Here is an 18,600-nt window from a genome sequence, read left to right on the forward strand (position 1 = left end):
TGATATAATACTGTATACTGATCTGTCTAGTACTGTATACTGATCTGATCTAATACTGTATACTGATCTGATCTAGTACTGTATACTGATCTGTCTAGTACTGTATACTGATCTGATATAATACTGTATACTGATCTGTCTAGTACTGTATACTGGTCTGATCTAGTACTGTATACTGATCTGTCTAGTACTGTATACTGATCTGATATAATACTGTATACTGATCTGTCTAGTACTGTAAACTGATCTGATATAATACTGTATACTGATCTGTCTAGTACTGTATACTGGTCTGATCTAGTACTGTATACTGATCTGATCTAGTACTGTATACTGATCTGATATAATACTGTATACTGATCTGTCTAGTACTGTATACTGGTCTGATCTAGTACTGTATACTGATCTGTCTAGTACTGTATACTGATCTGATATAATACTGTATACTGATCTGATCTAGTACTGTAAACAGGTGGATCTGATCTAGTACTGTATACTGACCTGATCTAATACTGTATACTGATCTGATATAATACTGTATACTGATCTGTCTAGTACTGTATACTGATCTGATCTAGTACTGTATACTGATCTGATCTAGTACTGTATACTGACCTAATCTTTCATGAAATACTAAGGTGCTACACGATGCATCGTCTGGCTGCCTGGCTGCCTGGCTGTCTGGCTGTCTGGCTGCCTGGCTGTCTGGCTGTCTGGCTGCCTGGCTGTCTGGCTGCCTGGCTGTCTGGCTGCCTGGCTGCCTGGCTGCCTGCACTGTGAACTCGAAGAAGCGATTGTTTGCAGTAGCCTAAGGGATACTTTATTTCTACAAGCTGATAGAAGAAACATCTGGTTACGTATACCATGTGTTTTCTACAGGACCTGGGGGCCCCACGGCCCTTGTAAATAAGTAATGATCAACAGATTGGCTGTGGGTTTTTGAAAAGCATGCCTTTGTCAGTTTGTATGATGGGGGGGGGGGGGGGGGGGGGGGGGGGGGGGATTTTCAAAGCCATTGCCTGATTCCATTGCCTGCTGGAGCGGAGCGGGAGGGAGTGAATGCTCATTCACAGCTAGGAGCTACAGTGCTCTTACTAAAGGGAATGCTGGAAGAGCCCTTTTAAAAGGCCCAGCTTCTAGCAGAGTTTCCACTCAGTTGAGCTGTCAACTCCTATGTTCTAAAATGCATGGATTTTTATATGCTACGGATGTTTTATCTTTCATGTTGAAAGTGAATCTAAAATTCATTCATCACAGTGATAAGTCTACAATGTACAGTAGCTAGTCAGGATAAATATTTACTAATTAGAATTTAAATTAAATAAAAACTAGTTAAAAAAAAAAGAAATTGTGGATGGATTTGAAACCCATGTCATTCATAACAATTTCAATCCACTCAATCTACATAGTGAAAATAATGAAACACATAGCCTACAGTACGTGTTGATGAAAGCAATAATATTATTTATTTTTAAGAAGAAAAAAGAAGCTGTATTGTCACATACACCAGATGGGTGCAGTGAAATGTGTTGTTTTACAGGGTCAGCCATAGTAGCACGTTGCCCCCGGGGGAAATTAAGGTTAAGTGCCTTGCTCAAGGGCACATCAACAGATTTTTCACCTTGTCGGTTGGGGTATTGAAACCAGCGACCTTTCAGTTACTGGCCTAACGCTCTAACCGCTAGGCTACCTGCCTCCTGGTAAAAACAAAGTTAAAACACACTTTAGATACATCTTTCTGAAGTCAAAAACTATAGAAGTTGATCCCTGGAAGTAGAGTCAGTAGAATCAGCTGTAGAGATATTAGATATAGGATTGTGTCCCAAATGGACCCCTCTTTCCTACATAGTGCACTTGGTTTTGATCAAAAGTAGGGACTAGGGTGCTATTTGAGAAACGACGGACATGGCGATATAGCCATCTCCTGATGACGGCAGAGAGAGAATGTGACGTGTCACTGAAGTAACAAGTCACATCTACCCCTCTCCTTGGTGATTTCCTCCTGGCTGAGACGAACTCTATTTCCACAGAGCCCTCATGGGTCATAAGACAAAGTCACACAGCGTTAGCTCGCACTCGTCCGCATCGTGACACACGTCATGTCGGGAACAGTGCAGCTGAGGCGAGCGGCGGTGTAGGTTGACAGTGACTACGTCCCAAATGGCACCATATTCCCTACATAGTGCACTACTAATGACCAGGTGGGCCCTGGTCAAAAGGTAATGCACTATATAGCGAATCGAGTTCCATTTGGGACTCACTGTGTCTGAGACTGTGAGAGATAGCTATCTTGGCAGACATAGTCTGTGCCTCACTCACCAGTAATGGCGGGGAGCGCAGATTGAAGTGACAGGCCTCCACTGAGTGAGTGATGAAACGTGCTGGTAATGAAATATGTACCGGGGGGGGGGGGGGGTGTAAAATCACTAAATGTTTTCACTCTTATATTAACACCTGTTCTTCTGCTCTTCCTCTCACCTTCCTACCGATCATAAAGAACACTACGTCAGGCCGGCGTTGTGAATAACTATTTGCTCTTGATTGGTCAAATAAAGGTGCTCCAGCTTATGATTTTCTAGTAGAGTATTGAGGCCTCTTGAAGTGCAAGAGATATTAAAACCAAATGTTAATATATATTTGATATGTTGTAATATGTAAACACATTACCTAGAAGTCAACCTGCTGTAATCCCTTGCAATTTCAGTAACATACAAACTCCGCCTCCCCTCAATTAATTTAATTAATTAATTCATACATTCATTAATTCATTGCAATTACAGAAAATAGATTACAGTAAGTGTAGTGGTATCGTAAAACTGATCACGGTAACATACTGAAGTGTAAATTTATAGGATTATACTGGCAGCAGAGTTGTATAATACAGAACTGTTTTGCTTAGTATAAAACATGATACAGCATCCCTGCTGTAAAGCAAAATTACAGTATTTACCTGGCGACTTTGCTGCCAGTATAATGCTGTGAATTTACAAGGGAAAATTTTACAGTGAAGGCAACTACTGGACCAATTGCTAAAATAAATGTTGATCTTTGTGATGATCAACCATTGTGAGCACTAGGCCAATTTCGTAAAATGTATTATCCTAAAATGTATTTGTAAAAATTTATTTAACCTTTATTTAACCAGGAAAAGCCCAATGAGACACAGAGTCTCTTTTTCAAGGGAGACCTGGCCAACAAGGCAGCAACAATCAATACATTACAGAATTAAAACATACAACAATACAATACAACACAACATGATCCAGCCTAAAAAAAGTATTTACACTCCTCTGCAACAGAGTCTCCCGTCAATATTTTAAATTCATTCAGTGACACTAACACATCTAGATGAAGCAGGGATTGTAGACTATTCCATGTTTCTGAGGCTCAAGACGAGAAGGCAGTCTTGTCTAATACTGTAAATGTCCCGGGGACTTTAAGTAGCAACCACCTAGCAGACCGGGTATGGTAACTGCTGGTGGTGAAGGAGACCAGACTACAGAGGGGCTTTGTAGATGAACACATACAAATGTATCTTTCTGCGCATATAAAGTGAGGTCCAACCTTCCATTTGGTACAAGGTGCAATGGTGGGTGAGAGACTTGGCAATTGTAATAAAGTACATGGATGCATGATAAATAGAGTCCAGTCTCTGTAAGACAGAGGTTGCATGATAAATAGAGTCCAGTCTCTGTAAGACAGAGGTTGCATGATAAACAGAGTCCAGTCTCTGTAAGACAGAGGAGGTTGCATGATAAATAGAGTCCAGTCTCTGTAAGACAGAGGTTGCATGATAAACAGAGTCCAGTCTCTGGAGGTTGCATGATAAATAGAGTCCAGTCTCTGTAAGACAGAGGTTGCATGATAAACAGAGTCCAGTCTCTGTAAGACAGAGGTTGCATGATAAATAGAGTCCAGTCTCTGTAAGACAGAGGTTGCATGATAAACAGAGTCCAGTCTCTGGAGGTTGCATGATAAACAGAGTCCAGTCTCTGTAAGACAGAGGTTGCATGATAAACAGAGTCCAGTCTCTGGAGGTTGCATGATAAACAGAGTCCAGTCTCTGTAAGACAGATGAGGCTGCATGATAAACAGAGTCCAGTCTCTGTAAGACAGAGGAGGCTGCAGGCATATACAACAAGTCACCATGTTCCATTACAGCGAGAATAGTGGCCTGAACAAGCTTCTTTCTAGCCATAAGCGGGAAGCAAGCCTTATTACGAAAATAAATGTTTAACATATGTAACGGATGTGAAATGGCTAGCTAGTTAGCGGGTACGCGCTAGTAGCGTTTCAATCAGTTACGTCACTTGCTCTGAAACCTAGATGTAGGGTTTCCCCTTGCTCTGCAAGGGCCGCGGCTTTTGTGGAGCGATGGGTAACGACGCTTCGTGGGTGTCAGTTGTTGATGTGTGCAGAGGGTCCCTGGTTCGCGCCCGTGTCGGGGCGAGGGGACGGTTTAAAGTTATACTGTTACACATACACTATATTTACAAACGTATGTGGACACCCCTTCAAATTAGAGGATTTGGCTATTTCAGCCACACCTGTTGCTAACAGGTGTATAAAATCGAGCACACAGCCATGCACTCTCCATAGACAAAAGTTGGCAGTAGAATGGCCTTACTGAAGAGCTTAGTGACTTTCAACGTGGCACTGTCATAGGATGCCACCATTCCAACAAGTCAGTTCGTCAAATTGCTGCCCTGCTAGAGCTGCCCCGGTCAAGTGCTGTTATTGTGAAGTGGAAACGTCTAACGGCTGTCCTTGGTTGCAACACTCACTACCAAGTTTCAAACTGCCTCTGGAAGTAACATTGACTGTTCGTCGGGAGCTTCGTGAAATAGATTTCCATGGCTGAGCAGCCACACGCACACAAGCCTAAGATCCCCATGCGCAATGCCAAGCATCGGCTGGAGTGGTGTAGAGCAGTGGAAACGCATTCTCTGGGGTGATGAATCACGCCTCACTATCTGGCAGTCCGACGGACAAATCTGGGTTCGGCGGATGCCAGGAGAACGCTCCCTGCCCGAATGTATAGTGCCAACTATAAAGTTTGGTGGAGGAGGAATAATGGTCTGGGGCTGTTTTTCAAGGTTCGGGCTAGGCCCCTTAGTTCCAGTGAAGGGAAATCTTAATGCTACAGCATACAATGACATTCTAGACAATTCTGTGCTCCAACTTTGTGGCAACAGTTTGGCCCTTTCCCGTTTCAGCATGACAATGCCCCCATGCACAAAGTCCATACAGAAATGGTTTGTTGAGATTGGTGTGAAAGAACTTGCGCATAGTCAGGGCTCTGCACAGAGCTCAACCTCATCGAAAAACCTTTGGGATGAATTGGTACGCCGACTGAGAGCCAGGCCTAATCGCCCAACATCAGTGCCTGACCTCACTAATGCTCTTGTGACTGTCCCCGCAGCAATGTTGAAACATCTAGTTGAAAGCCTTCCCAGAAGAGTGGAGGCTGTTATAGCAGCAAAGGGGGACAAACTCCATATTAATGCCCATTATTCTGGAATGAGCTGTTCGACGAGCAGGTATCCACATACTTTTGATCATGTAGTGTCTCTTCACATTTTCAAGTACTGCACGATGTATGATTACAACCAAAACTTTACCCTTTACCTCAGCTAGCCCCATTTAAACACAACAATTACCTCAGCTAGCCCCATTTAAACACAACATTTACCTCAGCTAGCCCCATTTAAACACAACAATTACCTCAGCTAGCCCCATTTAAACACAACAATTACCTCAGCTAGCCTCATTTTAACGCAACATTTACCTCAGCTAGCCCCATTTAAACACAACATTTACCTCAGCTAGCCCCATTTAAACACAACAATTACCTCAGCTAGCCTCATTTTAACGCAACATTTACCTCAGCTAGCCCCATTTTAACACAACATTTACCTCAGCTAGCCCCATTTAAACACACCATTTACCTCAGCTAGCCTCATTTTAACGCAACATTTACCTCAGCTAGCCCCATTTTAACGCAACATTTACCTCAGCTAGCCCAATTTAAACACAACAATTGCCTCAGCTAGCCCCATTTAAACACAACATTTACCTCAGCTAGCCCCATTTAAACACAACCTTTCCCTCAGCTAGCCCAATTTAAACACACCATTTACCTCAGCTAGCCCAATTTAAACACACCATTTACCTCAGCTAGCCCCATTTTAAACACAACATTTACCTCAGCTAGCCCCATTTTAAACACAACCTTTACCTCAGCTAGCCCAATTTTAAACACAACCTTTCTGTGTGTCTCACATATCCAGGTCATTTTGAATGTGGAATTGAGTTCTCCTGACAGATTGGCGGTTGGGAGGTAGAAAGCATTTTAAAGAAGACGTTTGCCTGCGTTATCCAACTACCTTCCTGAGAGGGAGAACATTATGGCTATAGCCTTCGGGGTAAATCCCCACAGACACAGACATTTTAGCTCTCCTGTCTCATGTAGCCTGAGGGATTGCAGTTTCAGCTGACACCGTCATACTTAAAACCTTACTTAGGGGTGACATTCTTCTAATGTCCATACAGAGCAAAGGTACAGTGCTCTTAACTAATAAAATATATGAAGTATTTAAAGGTCTAGGGATGAAGGCAGATGTTTCCTGTCCATATTTCAGAGTTTAATCTTCACTAATTTGACAAATCCATGTTGTAACAACAGCTAGTGACGATGTACGAAACTAAAACTAGATTATTCCAATATTTATTTTCAAAGTTAAATATGGTAAAAGGCATGCTTTTTTTCTAGGCCTGTAGCACTTGGTGATTGGGCGTTATATCCTAATTATTAATTCCATATACAATGAGCTTTAAGATTGGCCCCATGTGAAATGAGAGGCCTACCCTATCTGCCACCACAATATTAATATTACACTGTTTTTAAAATCTCATCTCTGTTTTAGCGTCAGCACACACTACAACCACAGATAGGTACCCTTGTTCGATGACCACTTCAGTGGTCAGTGTACGATAGCATCAAGCTCAGATGCTCATAACCTCTCTCAGTAATTAGTAACATTGTTTATTTGGTCCTGACATACACACACAACGCTTGGATGGTTAAACATTAATAGCCTTCAGTTTAGAAAGAAAATATGATTGGGCAAATCGATGAAATATTAAGTGCGGCCTGTTAAGTCTTTACCGTGAGGAGCATACCGTCAGAAGCTGTAAGAAGGCCGTAATTCTCCATGCTCATGCCAGTCAGAGGGTTCGTCCCAAATGGCAATCTATTCCCAATATAGTGCACTACTTTGGACCAAAGTTCCATGGGCCTTAGTGTAAAGTAGTGCACTATAATAGGGAATAGGGTGCCATTTCGGAGGCATCCAGTGGCAGTGCATTCTCCTTCCTTCTTCCGCCACACCGCTGTCCTAGATGTCACTCAGTCTGATGATTCTGCAGTTCGTTGGCGTCTCCACTGTCGTCTCCACGGATCGCTTCTGACAGGAATAAGCAGGGGAAAAAATGTATATGAAAAATGCTTCGATTTTGAGTAAATGTGATTTGTTTGCAGATCCCCTTAAAAATGTTTCTAATGTTATATTGATGAGTCTGTTTGAAGGATAGAAACTGACATTTGATGGGAAGTCATGATAAATAGAGTCCAGTAAAAACCCAAAGGAAGTAAAGTGCTATGTTGAGTGCAGGGACACTTAACACCCATGAAAGAGGGCGCGAACACAGAGTGTGTCCCAAAGGCACCCATTCCCTTTCCCATAGGGCTCTGTTCCAAAGTAGTGCACTATATAGGGAATAGGGTGCCATAGGGCTCTGTTCCAAAGTAGTGCACTATATAGGGAATAGGGTGCCATAGGGATCTGGTCAAAAGTAGTGCACTATAATAAGGAATAAGGTGCCATTTGGACACATCCATAGTGTAAGCAGTAGTCAGGTTCCCTTACCTGAAGGTTCTTCTGAGATGTCGACTAAACATCCTTTAGTATCCTGACGTCCTTAATCTCTTGCTTTCATGCATGATATACAGTACATGCATCTATATCTGCTCAGATGAAATATAAACCAGATGAATATGTCTCACCAACCAACGAGCCGCTTTCCAGCTATACGAGCGCATATAAATAATGCTTCTCAATTTATTGCCTAATAATCCCTTCACCTTGATGTTCAAATATTGAGCCGCCGACAACGCGCCAGTTCAATACGTTTTAAAATGACACAATGACGACAAGCCTCCAATCCTCCCTCAAGGTCTATCTCTCATCCCTCCATTTCTCTTCTCTCTCTTCTCTCTCCTTCTTTTTCTTTTGTTTGATTAGGCATGACCCTCTCCTCATGCCGGGGAACGAACAGATTGAGAACATGGACGTGAACGTGAAAAAGTACGACTCCACAGGGATGTTCCACTGGTGCCAGTCCAAAGACATCGAGAAGGTCATCTTGGTGGGTACCTCACTCCCTCACGCTGAGGTGGTCATTCATCACTAGTCGTGTCCCAAATGGCACCTTAATTCCCTATATGGTGCACTACTTTGAGATTTTCCGTGTGGGCCCTGGTCAACAGTAGTGCACTATAAAGGTTATAGTGTGACATTTTGGGACACGGTTCTCTCCCTGTGACAGATTTGTCGTGTCACAAAGTTCCACCAGACATGGACAGGGCAGTTAAACACGTTGTAATGAGGCGGTTGACATGCCATTTGTTCCACTGAGGGGGTCCTGTGTATAGGACATTTCTTATATCAATATGTTATATTGCAATTTGTTAATTACAATGACAGTCTATAAATATTACAGTAGGCTAATTATCATTTTTATGGACAATTTCTTCTCTAAAATATTCAGATTAACTGAATGAAAATAAATCATCTGCACACATTGCTAAATGGTAATAGACACATTTTACAATTTAAATTAGACAATAAAGTTGTATTGTTGTAATTTTACATACCCGTTTGGTTCTGTCTGACCATTTCAGACCCGGAGCGAAGCTGCCATGACTGTTCTAAGCGGCCACGTGGTTGTCTGTATATTTGGAGACGCAAAGTCTGCTTTGGTGGGCCTTAGGAACCTTGTGATGCCTCTGAGAGCTAGCAACTTCCACTACCACGAGCTGAAACCCATCGTGTTTGTGGGTTCTCTGGAGTACCTGAAGAGGGAATGGGAGACCCTTCACAACTTCCCCAAAGTCTCCATCTTACCTGTGAGTTGAGCTAAATCACATTTAGAAAATTGATATCGTCAGTGTGTTTTCCTCCAGAAGAAAGACACTAAATAAAATAAATAAATAAATAAATAAAAAATATATTTGTCACATGCTCCGAATACAACGTGTGCAGACTTTACCGTGAAAGGCTTGCTTACGAGCCCTTCCCAAAATAAATAATACAATAGTAACACGAGGAATAAAATGCTCAACAATGGAGCTAGATACAGGAAGTACAATACCAGATAAAAGTGCAGCGGTACGAGGTATTTGAGGTACATATGTACATGTAGGCAGGGTAAAGTGACTAGACATCAGGATAGATAATAATAAGGTATTTGAGGTACATATGTACATGAAGGCAGGGTAAAGTGACTAGGCATCAGGATAGATAATAATAAGGTATTTGAGGTAGATATGTACATGAAGGCAGGGTAAAGTGACTCGACATCAGGATAGAAAATAATAAGGTATTTGAGGTAGATATTTATGTGAAGGCAGGGTAAAGTGACTAGGCATCAGGATAGATAATAATACGGTATTTGACATATATATGTACATAAAGGCAGGGAAAAGTGACTAGACATCAGGATAGATAATAATAAGGTATTTGAGGTAGATTAGTACATAAAGGCAGGGAAAAGTGACTAGACATCAGGATAGATAATAATAATAATAAAATAAAGAACAGAGCAGCAGTAGCATATGATGAGTGTAAAGGGGTGTGTGTAACGTGTATGTGTGTTTGTGTTGTGTCGGAATGCGTGGATGTGGTGTATGTGTCAGTGAGTGTGTATATAGTGTGAATATATAGTATAGTGAGTGTGTATATATAGTCTAGTGAGTGTGAATATATAGTCTAGTGAGTGTGAATATATAGTGTGTATATATAGTCTAGTGAGTGTGAATATATAGTGTGAATATATAGTATAGTGAGTGTGTATATAGTGTGTATATATAGTCTAGTGAGTGTGTATATAGTGTGTATATATAGTCTAGTGAGTGTGTATATAGTGTGAATATATAGTCTAGTGAGTGTGTATATAGTGTGTATATATAGTATAGTGAGTGTGTATATAGTGTGTATATATAGTCTAGTGAGTGTGTATATAGTGTGTATATAGTCTAGTGAGTGTGTATATAGTGTGTATATATAGTCTAGTGAGTGTGTATATAGTGTGTATATATAGTCTAGTGAGTGTGTATATAGTGTGAATATATAGTCTAGTGAGTGTGTATATATAGTGTAGTGAGTGTGTATATAGTGTATATATAGTCTAGTGAGTGTGTATATAGTGTTGTGTATATATAGTCTAGTGAGTGTGTATATAGTGTGTATATATAGCCTAGTGAGTGTGTATATAGTGTGTATATATAGTCTAGTGAGTGTGTATATAGTGTGTATATATAGCCTAGTGAGTGTGTATATAGTGTGTATATATAGTGTAGTGAGTGTGTATATAGTGTGTATATATAGCCTAGTGAGTGTGTATATAGTGTGTATATATAGCCTAGTGAGTGTGTATATAGTGTGTATATAGTGTAGTGAGTGTGTATATAGTGTATATATAGCCTAGTGAGTGTGTATATAGTGTATATATAGTCTAGTGAGTGTGTATATAGTGTTGTGTATATATAGTCTAGTGAGTGTGTATATAGTGTATATATAGTCTAGTGAGTGTGTATATAGTGTATATATAGCCTAGTGAGTGTGTATATAGTGTTGTGTATATATAGTCTAGTGAGTGTGTATATAGTGTGTATATATAGCCTAGTGAGTGTGTATATAGTGTTGTGTATATATAGTCTAGTGAGTGTGTATATAGTGTATATATAGCCTAGTGAGTGTGTATATAGTGTATATATAGTCTAGTGAGTGTGTATATAGTGTTGTGTATATATAGTCTAGTGAGTGTGTATATAGTGTGTATATATAGCCTAGTGAGTGTGTATATAGTGTGTATATATAGTCTAGTGAGTGTGTATATAGTGTGTATATATAGCCTAGTGAGTGTGTATATAGTGTGTATATAGTGTAGTGAGTGTGTATATAGTCTAGTGAGTGTGTATATAGTGTGTATATATAGTCTAGTGAGTGTGTATATAGTGTGTATATATAGTCTAGTGAATGTGTATATAGTGTGTATATATAGCCTAGTGAGTGTGTATATAGTGTGTATATAGTGTAGTGAGTGTGTATATAGTGTATATATAGCCTAGTGAGTGTGTATATAGTGTGTATATATAGTGTACTGAGTGTGTATATAGTGTGTATATATAGCCTAGTGAGTGTGTATATAGTGTGTATATATAGTGTAGTGAGTGTGTATATAGTGTGTATATATAGCCTAGTGAGTGTGTATATAGTGTGTATATATAGTGTAGTGAGTGTGTATATAGTGTGTATATATAGCCTAGTGAGTGTGTATATAGTGTGTATATAGTCTAGTGAGTGTGTATATAGTGTGTATATATAGCCTAGTGAGTGTGTATATAGTGTGTATATATAGTGTAGTGAGTGTGTATATAGTGTGTATATATAGCCTAGTGAGTGTGTATATAGTGTGTATATATAGTGTAGTGAGTGTGTATATAGTGTGTATATATAGCCTAGTGAGTGTGTATATAGTGTGTATATATAGTCTAGTGAGTGTGTATATAGTGTTGTGTATATATAGTCTAGTGAGTGTGTATATAGTGTGTATATATAGCCTAGTGAGTGTGTGTATATATAGTCTAGTGAGTGTGTATATAGTGTGTATATATAGCCTAGTGAGTGTGTATATAGTGTGTATATATAGCCTAGTGAGTGTGTATATAGTGTGTATATATAGCCTAGTGAGTGTGTATATAGTGTGTATATAGTGTAGTGAGTGTGTATATAGTGTATATATAGCCTAGTGAGTGTGTATATAGTGTGTATATATAGTGTAGTGAGTGTGTATATAGTGTGTATATATAGTCTAGTGAGTGTGTATATAGTGTGTATATAGTCTAGTGAGTGTGTATATAGTGTGTATATATAGTCTAGTGAGTGTGTATATAGTGTGTATATATAGTCTAGTGAGTGTGTATATAGTGTGAATATATAGTCTAGTGAGTGTGAATATATAGTCTAGTGAGTGTGAATATATAGTGTGTATATATAGTCTAGTGAGTGTGAATATATAGTGTGTATATAGTCTAGTGAGTGTGTATATAGTGTGTATATATAGTCTAGTGAGTGTGTATATAGTGTGTATATATAGTCTAGTGAGTGTGAATATATAGTGTGTATATATAGTCTAGTGAGTGTGAATATATAGTGTGTATATAGTCTAGTGAGTGTGAATATATAGTCTAGTGAGTGTGAATATATAGTGTGTATATATAGTCTAGTGAGTGTGAATATATAGTGTGTATATATAGTCTAGTGAGTGTGAATATATAGTGTGTATATATAGTCTAGTGAGTGTGAATATATAGTCTAGTGAGTGTGAATATATAGTGTGTATATATAGTCTGGTGAGTGTGAATATATAGTGTGTATATAGTCTAGTGAGTGTGTATATAGTGTGTATATATAGTCTAGTGAGTGTGTATATAGTGTGTATATATAGTCTAGTGAGTGTGTATATAGTGTGAATATATAGTCTAGTGAGTGTGTATATAGTCTAGTGAGTGTGTATATAGTGTTGTGTATATATAGCCTAGTGAGTGTGTATATAGTGTGAATATATAGCCTAGTGAGTGTGTATATAGTGTGTATATATAGTCTAGTGAGTGTGTATATAGTGTGTATATATAGCCTAGTGAGTGTGTATATAGTGTGTATATATAGTCTAGTGAGTGTGTATATAGTGTGTATATATAGCCTAGTGAGTGTGTATATAGTGTGTATATATAGTCTAGTGAGTGTGTATATAGTGTGTATATATAGCCTAGTGAGTGTGTATATAGTGTGTATATAGTGTAGTGAGTGTGTATATAGTCTAGTGAGTGTGTATATAGTGTGTATATATAGTCTAGTGAGTGTGTATATAGTGTGTATATATAGTCTAGTGAATGTGTATATAGTGTGTATATATAGCCTAGTGAGTGTGTATATAGTGTGTATATAGTGTAGTGAGTGTGTATATAGTGTATATATAGCCTAGTGAGTGTGTATATAGTGTGTATATATAGTGTACTGAGTGTGTATATAGTGTGTATATATAGCCTAGTGAGTGTGTATATAGTGTGTATATATAGTGTAGTGAGTGTGTATATAGTGTGTATATATAGCCTAGTGAGTGTGTATATAGTGTGTATATATAGTGTAGTGAGTGTGTATATAGTGTGTATATATAGCCTAGTGAGTGTGTATATAGTGTGTATATAGTCTAGTGAGTGTGTATATAGTGTGTATATATAGCCTAGTGAGTGTGTATATAGTGTGTATATATAGTGTAGTGAGTGTGTATATAGTGTGTATATATAGCCTAGTGAGTGTGTATATAGTGTGTATATATAGTGTAGTGAGTGTGTATATAGTGTGTATATATAGCCTAGTGAGTGTGTATATAGTGTGTATATATAGTCTAGTGAGTGTGTATATAGTGTGTATATATAGCCTAGTGAGTGTGTATATAGTGTGTATATAGTCTAGTGAGTGTGTATATAGTGTGTATATATAGTCTAGTGAGTGTGTATATAGTGTGTATATATAGCCTAGTGAGTGTGTATATAGTGTGTATATATAGTCTAGTGAGTGTGTATATAGTGTGTATATATAGCCTAGTGAGTGTGTATATAGTGTGTATATATAGTCTAGTGAGTGTGTATATAGTGTGTATATATAGCCTAGTGAGTGTGTATATAGTGTGTATATAGTGTAGTGAGTGTGTATATAGTGTGTATATAGTCTAGTGAGTGTGTATATAGTGTGTATATAGTCTAGTGAGTGTGTATATAGTGTGTATATATAGTCTAGTGAGTGTGTATATAGTCTAGTGAGTGTATATAGTGTTGTGTATATATAGTCTAGTGAGTGTGTATATAGTCTAGTGAGTGTATATAGTGTTGTGTATATATAGTCTAGTGAGTGTGTATATAGTGTGTATACATTGTCTAGTGAGTGTGTATATAGTGTGTGTATATAGTCTAGTGAGTGCATTTGCCGCTGTGATACAGCCAGTCAGTATTCTCTCGATGTGGTAGACATTTCTAAGGATCTGAGTGCCCATGCCAAATTGTCTGTGTCTTTTTTATGTACAGTGTTGTACAAGTCATTGTAGAATAGCATTATGTTTGCTCATCTCCTGTCACATTGTAGAATAACATAACGTTTGTTCACCTCCTGTCACAGGGCACACCATTAAGCCGGGCCGATCTGAGGGCCGTCAATATCAACCTCTGTGACATGTGTGTCATCCTGTCGGCCAATCAGAGCAATATCGACGACGCTTCACTGCAGGATAAGGAATGCATCCTGGCGTCACTCAACATCAAGTCTATGCAGTTTGACGACAGCATCGGGGTGTTGCAGGCTACCTCCCAAGGTAAGGAAGGGGTTTAGGGTTAGGTTTAGGGTTAGGGTTAAGGTTAGGTTTTCAGGATAAGGTTAGGGTAAGGGTACCGGTACGGGTTAGGGATTAGTGTGTGTGTGTATGTGTGTGTGTGGACGTGTTTAACTATTCTTGTGGGGACCAGAAATCCCCACAAGAATAGTAAACAAACTAAAATTTGACCAACTGGGGACATTTTGTTAGTCCCCACAAGTTCAAATGCTATTTCTAGGGGGTTTAGGGTTAAGGTTAACATTAGTGTTAGGGTAAGAATTACGTTTAGTGTTAGGAGTTAGAATTAGAGTTAAGGTTAGGTTTTTGGGTTAAGGTTAGGTTTAAGGTTAAAAGTACGTTTGAGGGCTAGGTTAATGGTTAGTGGTTAGGAAAAATAGGATTTTGAATGAGACTGAATTCTGTGTCCCCACAAAGTTAGCTGTAAAACACTGTGTGTGTGTGTGTGTGTGTGTGTGTGTGTGTGTGTGTGTGTGTGTGTGTGTGTGTGTGTGTGTGTGTGTGTGTGTGTGTGTGTGTGTGTGTGTGTGTGTGTGTGTGTGTGTGTGTGCGCATGCATGTGTTTGACCTGTGTTTGACAGGAATACCTGGTGATGATTGTTCCCAGGTTGCAATGACTATGGCTACTTGTTGGTAATTGGCATTATCAGGGCATTATCAGGGCATTATCAGGGCATCATCCTGGCATCATCCTGGCATTAAGCAAATTAAATTGTAGATTATCTTACACATTTGATTCTTATTATTATTTTGAAATCAATTTTACAACACAAAAATGATACAGTAAGTAATTTATGACTATTATATCAAACATTTCCTGACATCGTGTGAGGCTTGGAAGTGAAATGAGATGGGCTTCAATAACGGACTGTCATTCCTGTCCTGCCATTGAATGTAATACTTTAAGGGACCTCTTGACCTGGTTGTTCTTCTAATACTTGTATGACCTAGTGCAGGGGTGTCAAACTCATTCCACGGAGGGCCTTGTGTCTGCAGGTTTTTGGTTTTTCCTTTCAATAAAGCCCTAGACAACCAGGTGTGGGGAGTTCCTAACTAATTAGTGATGTTAATTCATCAATCAAGTACAAGGGAGGAACGAAAACCCGCAGACACTCGGCCCTCCGTGGAATGAGTTTGACACCTGTGACCTAGTGGTTTGGCTTAGTCAGCAGCAAGTGACAGATGTCAAATCACAGGCCATGTATTATGCATACAGCATCACTGAATTCATGTTTTTACTTGTCAGTCTGGGGGGAGAAAAGGGATGTCAAGTCAATTTAAATTCACTCTCACGTCACTTGTTTTTGTTATTTCGTGGCTATGTTATGTATGTATGACACTTTTTCGCATTAGAAGATTTTTTTAAGACTCCATTCAGACGGTGACACTTTGACGGAAACAAAATGAGCAACATGTAACATTTATATTGTGATATTTACGGATGGAGGCACCTCTCATGAATCTAGCTGAATTGACTCAACGTTGTGTAATATTTGCTTACTACAAATGACTTGAATGTGACCAAGAATGACTTAAATATGTTATAACGTATTGATAAATCATCATATCAATTCCATTTACCTTGTACCTCTATACTTTCTTTGGAGAATAGATAAGTGCCTCATAACAGGAATATGCTTTGTGGTATCATGTTACTGTAGGCCTCCAATGTATGCATTCATAAGGCCTTTATAACAGCTACATACGGCATTATATCATCTGTCGTAGGCAGTCATCAGCATCTATGTATGTTTCCATGTAGGTTTCACCCTGCCAGGCATGGACAGGTCCTCTCCTGAAAACAGTCCAGTTCATGGAGGGTTGGTACGACAGGCTTCCATCACAACAGGAGCCAATGTCCCCATCATCACTGAACTAGGTATGTCAGCAGGTATGAATGAAATGTCACTCTGGCATTGTCCTTAAAGAGTGTGAAATGGGTGAAAAGGAAGGTTTCCTGGAATTATATACATACATTTTTTGTATAGTTTTAGAGTGATGAAAAAACACCAAAACGAATTGCCTGATTGAGAATATTAAAGTTTTTCTAATCTAATCCAGTGTGGTAATAGTACGAATGTTTCAGGTTTTTAATAAATTAAACAGACCAGAATTCCTCAAGTTAATCTATGCTTTCTAAAACATTCTGAAGGTGATTTTCATGTTTTGAACCATTCATGACTAATACATTTATCTAATCTTAACCTCCTAACTATTTCTCCCTAACACTTGTCTGTAGCACCGTTAGTAAAACCAGCAGGCAAAGTCCTACCTGTGATTTCATTCAGTCAGGATACAAGCAGTGGGATCAACATACACATAATAACAGAACTGGGTAAGAAGCCGTTGCCTCAGTGTTACACTACAGCCGCCGAGCCGCCGCCGCCTCGTCCTCCTCCAAACAAGCTTTCTTTTGATTTCTTTGTCTGCCTGGTCCAAGAGGCCAAGGTCGCACCCCAAATGGAACCCTATTCCTTATGTACTGCATTATGTAGGGAATAGGATGTGTTTTGGGATGTGGCCCTAGTCTGGTTCATTCCTAGGGTATCACTTTGAGCAGATTGTACTCGGTTACTTTGGCTTCTCTTGTTGGAATTGACTGTCTTGTTTTGGCCTATTTCTCTTTTCTGAGAATCACAAGGTCCTTTGATCCCAATACAAGTCCTTGTGGCTGTTTCCATAGTAGCAACTTAGTTCTGTTTCCATAGTATCATCTTAGTTCTGTTTCCATAGTAGCATCTCAGTTCTGTTTCCATAGTAGCATCTTAGTTCTGTTTCCATAGTAGCATCTCAGTTCTGTTTCCATGGCAGCATCTTAGTTCTGTTTTCATACACTTAGAAATAATGGTATGGTTAGGGTACAGTATTGTTCCCTGTTGTATAACAATATTAAAAACACACAATGTACCTTCAGAGGTACACGTATAATCTAAAATGGTACAGTTCGGTACCTTTTAGGGTACATGTACGGATGAAGATTATAATGGCACATTTATGTATCCAATCATTTGAATATAAAAGGTACAATAATCACACTCTCAACAAAAGGGGTACGGTGTGAAGGTACATTTCTGGGTGGCAGGAAGCCTAGTGGTTAGCGCCTTGGGCCAGTAACTCGAAGGTTGCTAGTTCGATGTGCCCTTGAGCAAGGCACTTAACCCTAATTGCTCCTGTAAGTCACTCTGGATAAGAGTGTCTGCTAAATTACTAAAATATAAATGTTTCCCAGGGTACATCGGGTACATCGGGTACAATACAGAATGCTGTATTGGAACTAACGGCTTTGTCACTGGGATGGTACACAAAAAAGGCACATTTGTACCATAATTATTATAATATTTCCCAGAATGCTTTACTGCAGGTTGATTATATAATTGTTTTTAATATCTGTGTTTTTGCATGTAGTTTAATTGATTCATTAATCTTATGCTACACAAAGATAAAATAACATTTTTGCTAAACTAATCCAATCAGTCTTTTTGCACCATTCCTGAAATGGTTGTCCAGTTTAGATGGCTTAGGTAGTCTCCTCACAATGTTCCTATCCCTGGCAGTCTTTATGAATGCAGGTTGTGGGAGAATCAAAAATTCCATCTGTTGGTTATCCTAATTCTGTCGCTGTTCAAATAGGAATTACACATCCCATTACACACCCAGAATAATGTGACTTGCAGGTAGGTTTGCAAAATTCTGGCAACTTTACCACATTTCCCAGATATTCCAGAAATCCCAGTTGGAAGGTTCCTGGAAACGGGAGGGAATAAAACAGGAAATCCTTCAACCAGGATTTGTTGAAAATCTTAGAATTTGGGGAAGGTTACCAGCATTTTGAAATCCTACTTGCAGGCCTGATCAGGCCTGTGCCTGTAAACC

At 39.1% G+C, this 18,600-nt stretch overlaps 1 protein-coding gene across 10 annotated transcripts in view; it reads left to right on the top strand.

The window, feature by feature from the left end:
* The window catches only part of LOC129828606 (calcium-activated potassium channel subunit alpha-1-like), a 239,478-nt gene that overhangs the window by 204,761 nt on the left and 16,117 nt on the right, over nucleotides 1–18,600 (top strand). For 7 of the 10 annotated variants that reach the window (XR_008755259.1, XM_055889667.1, XM_055889668.1 and 4 more), the window contains 5 exons: nucleotides 8,304–8,427; nucleotides 8,963–9,187; nucleotides 14,517–14,709; nucleotides 16,490–16,606; nucleotides 16,967–17,062. Coding sequence is in view for 9 of the 10 variants with exons in the window: in XM_055889667.1 (XP_055745642.1) it covers nucleotides 8,304–8,427; nucleotides 8,963–9,187; nucleotides 14,517–14,709; nucleotides 16,490–16,606; nucleotides 16,967–17,062 (755 nt within the window). In the remaining variant the exon portion in view is untranslated. The remainder of the gene's footprint in view (nucleotides 1–8,303; nucleotides 8,428–8,962; nucleotides 9,188–14,516; nucleotides 14,710–16,489; nucleotides 16,607–16,966; nucleotides 17,063–18,600) is intronic. The other 3 variants (XM_055889670.1, XM_055889671.1, XM_055889672.1) reach the window with 1 other exon arrangement.

The sequence above is a fragment of the Salvelinus fontinalis genome, chromosome 30, assembly GCF_029448725.1.
Source record: "Salvelinus fontinalis isolate EN_2023a chromosome 30, ASM2944872v1, whole genome shotgun sequence".
In the NCBI taxonomy this organism is placed as follows: Eukaryota; Metazoa; Chordata; class Actinopteri; order Salmoniformes; family Salmonidae; genus Salvelinus; species Salvelinus fontinalis.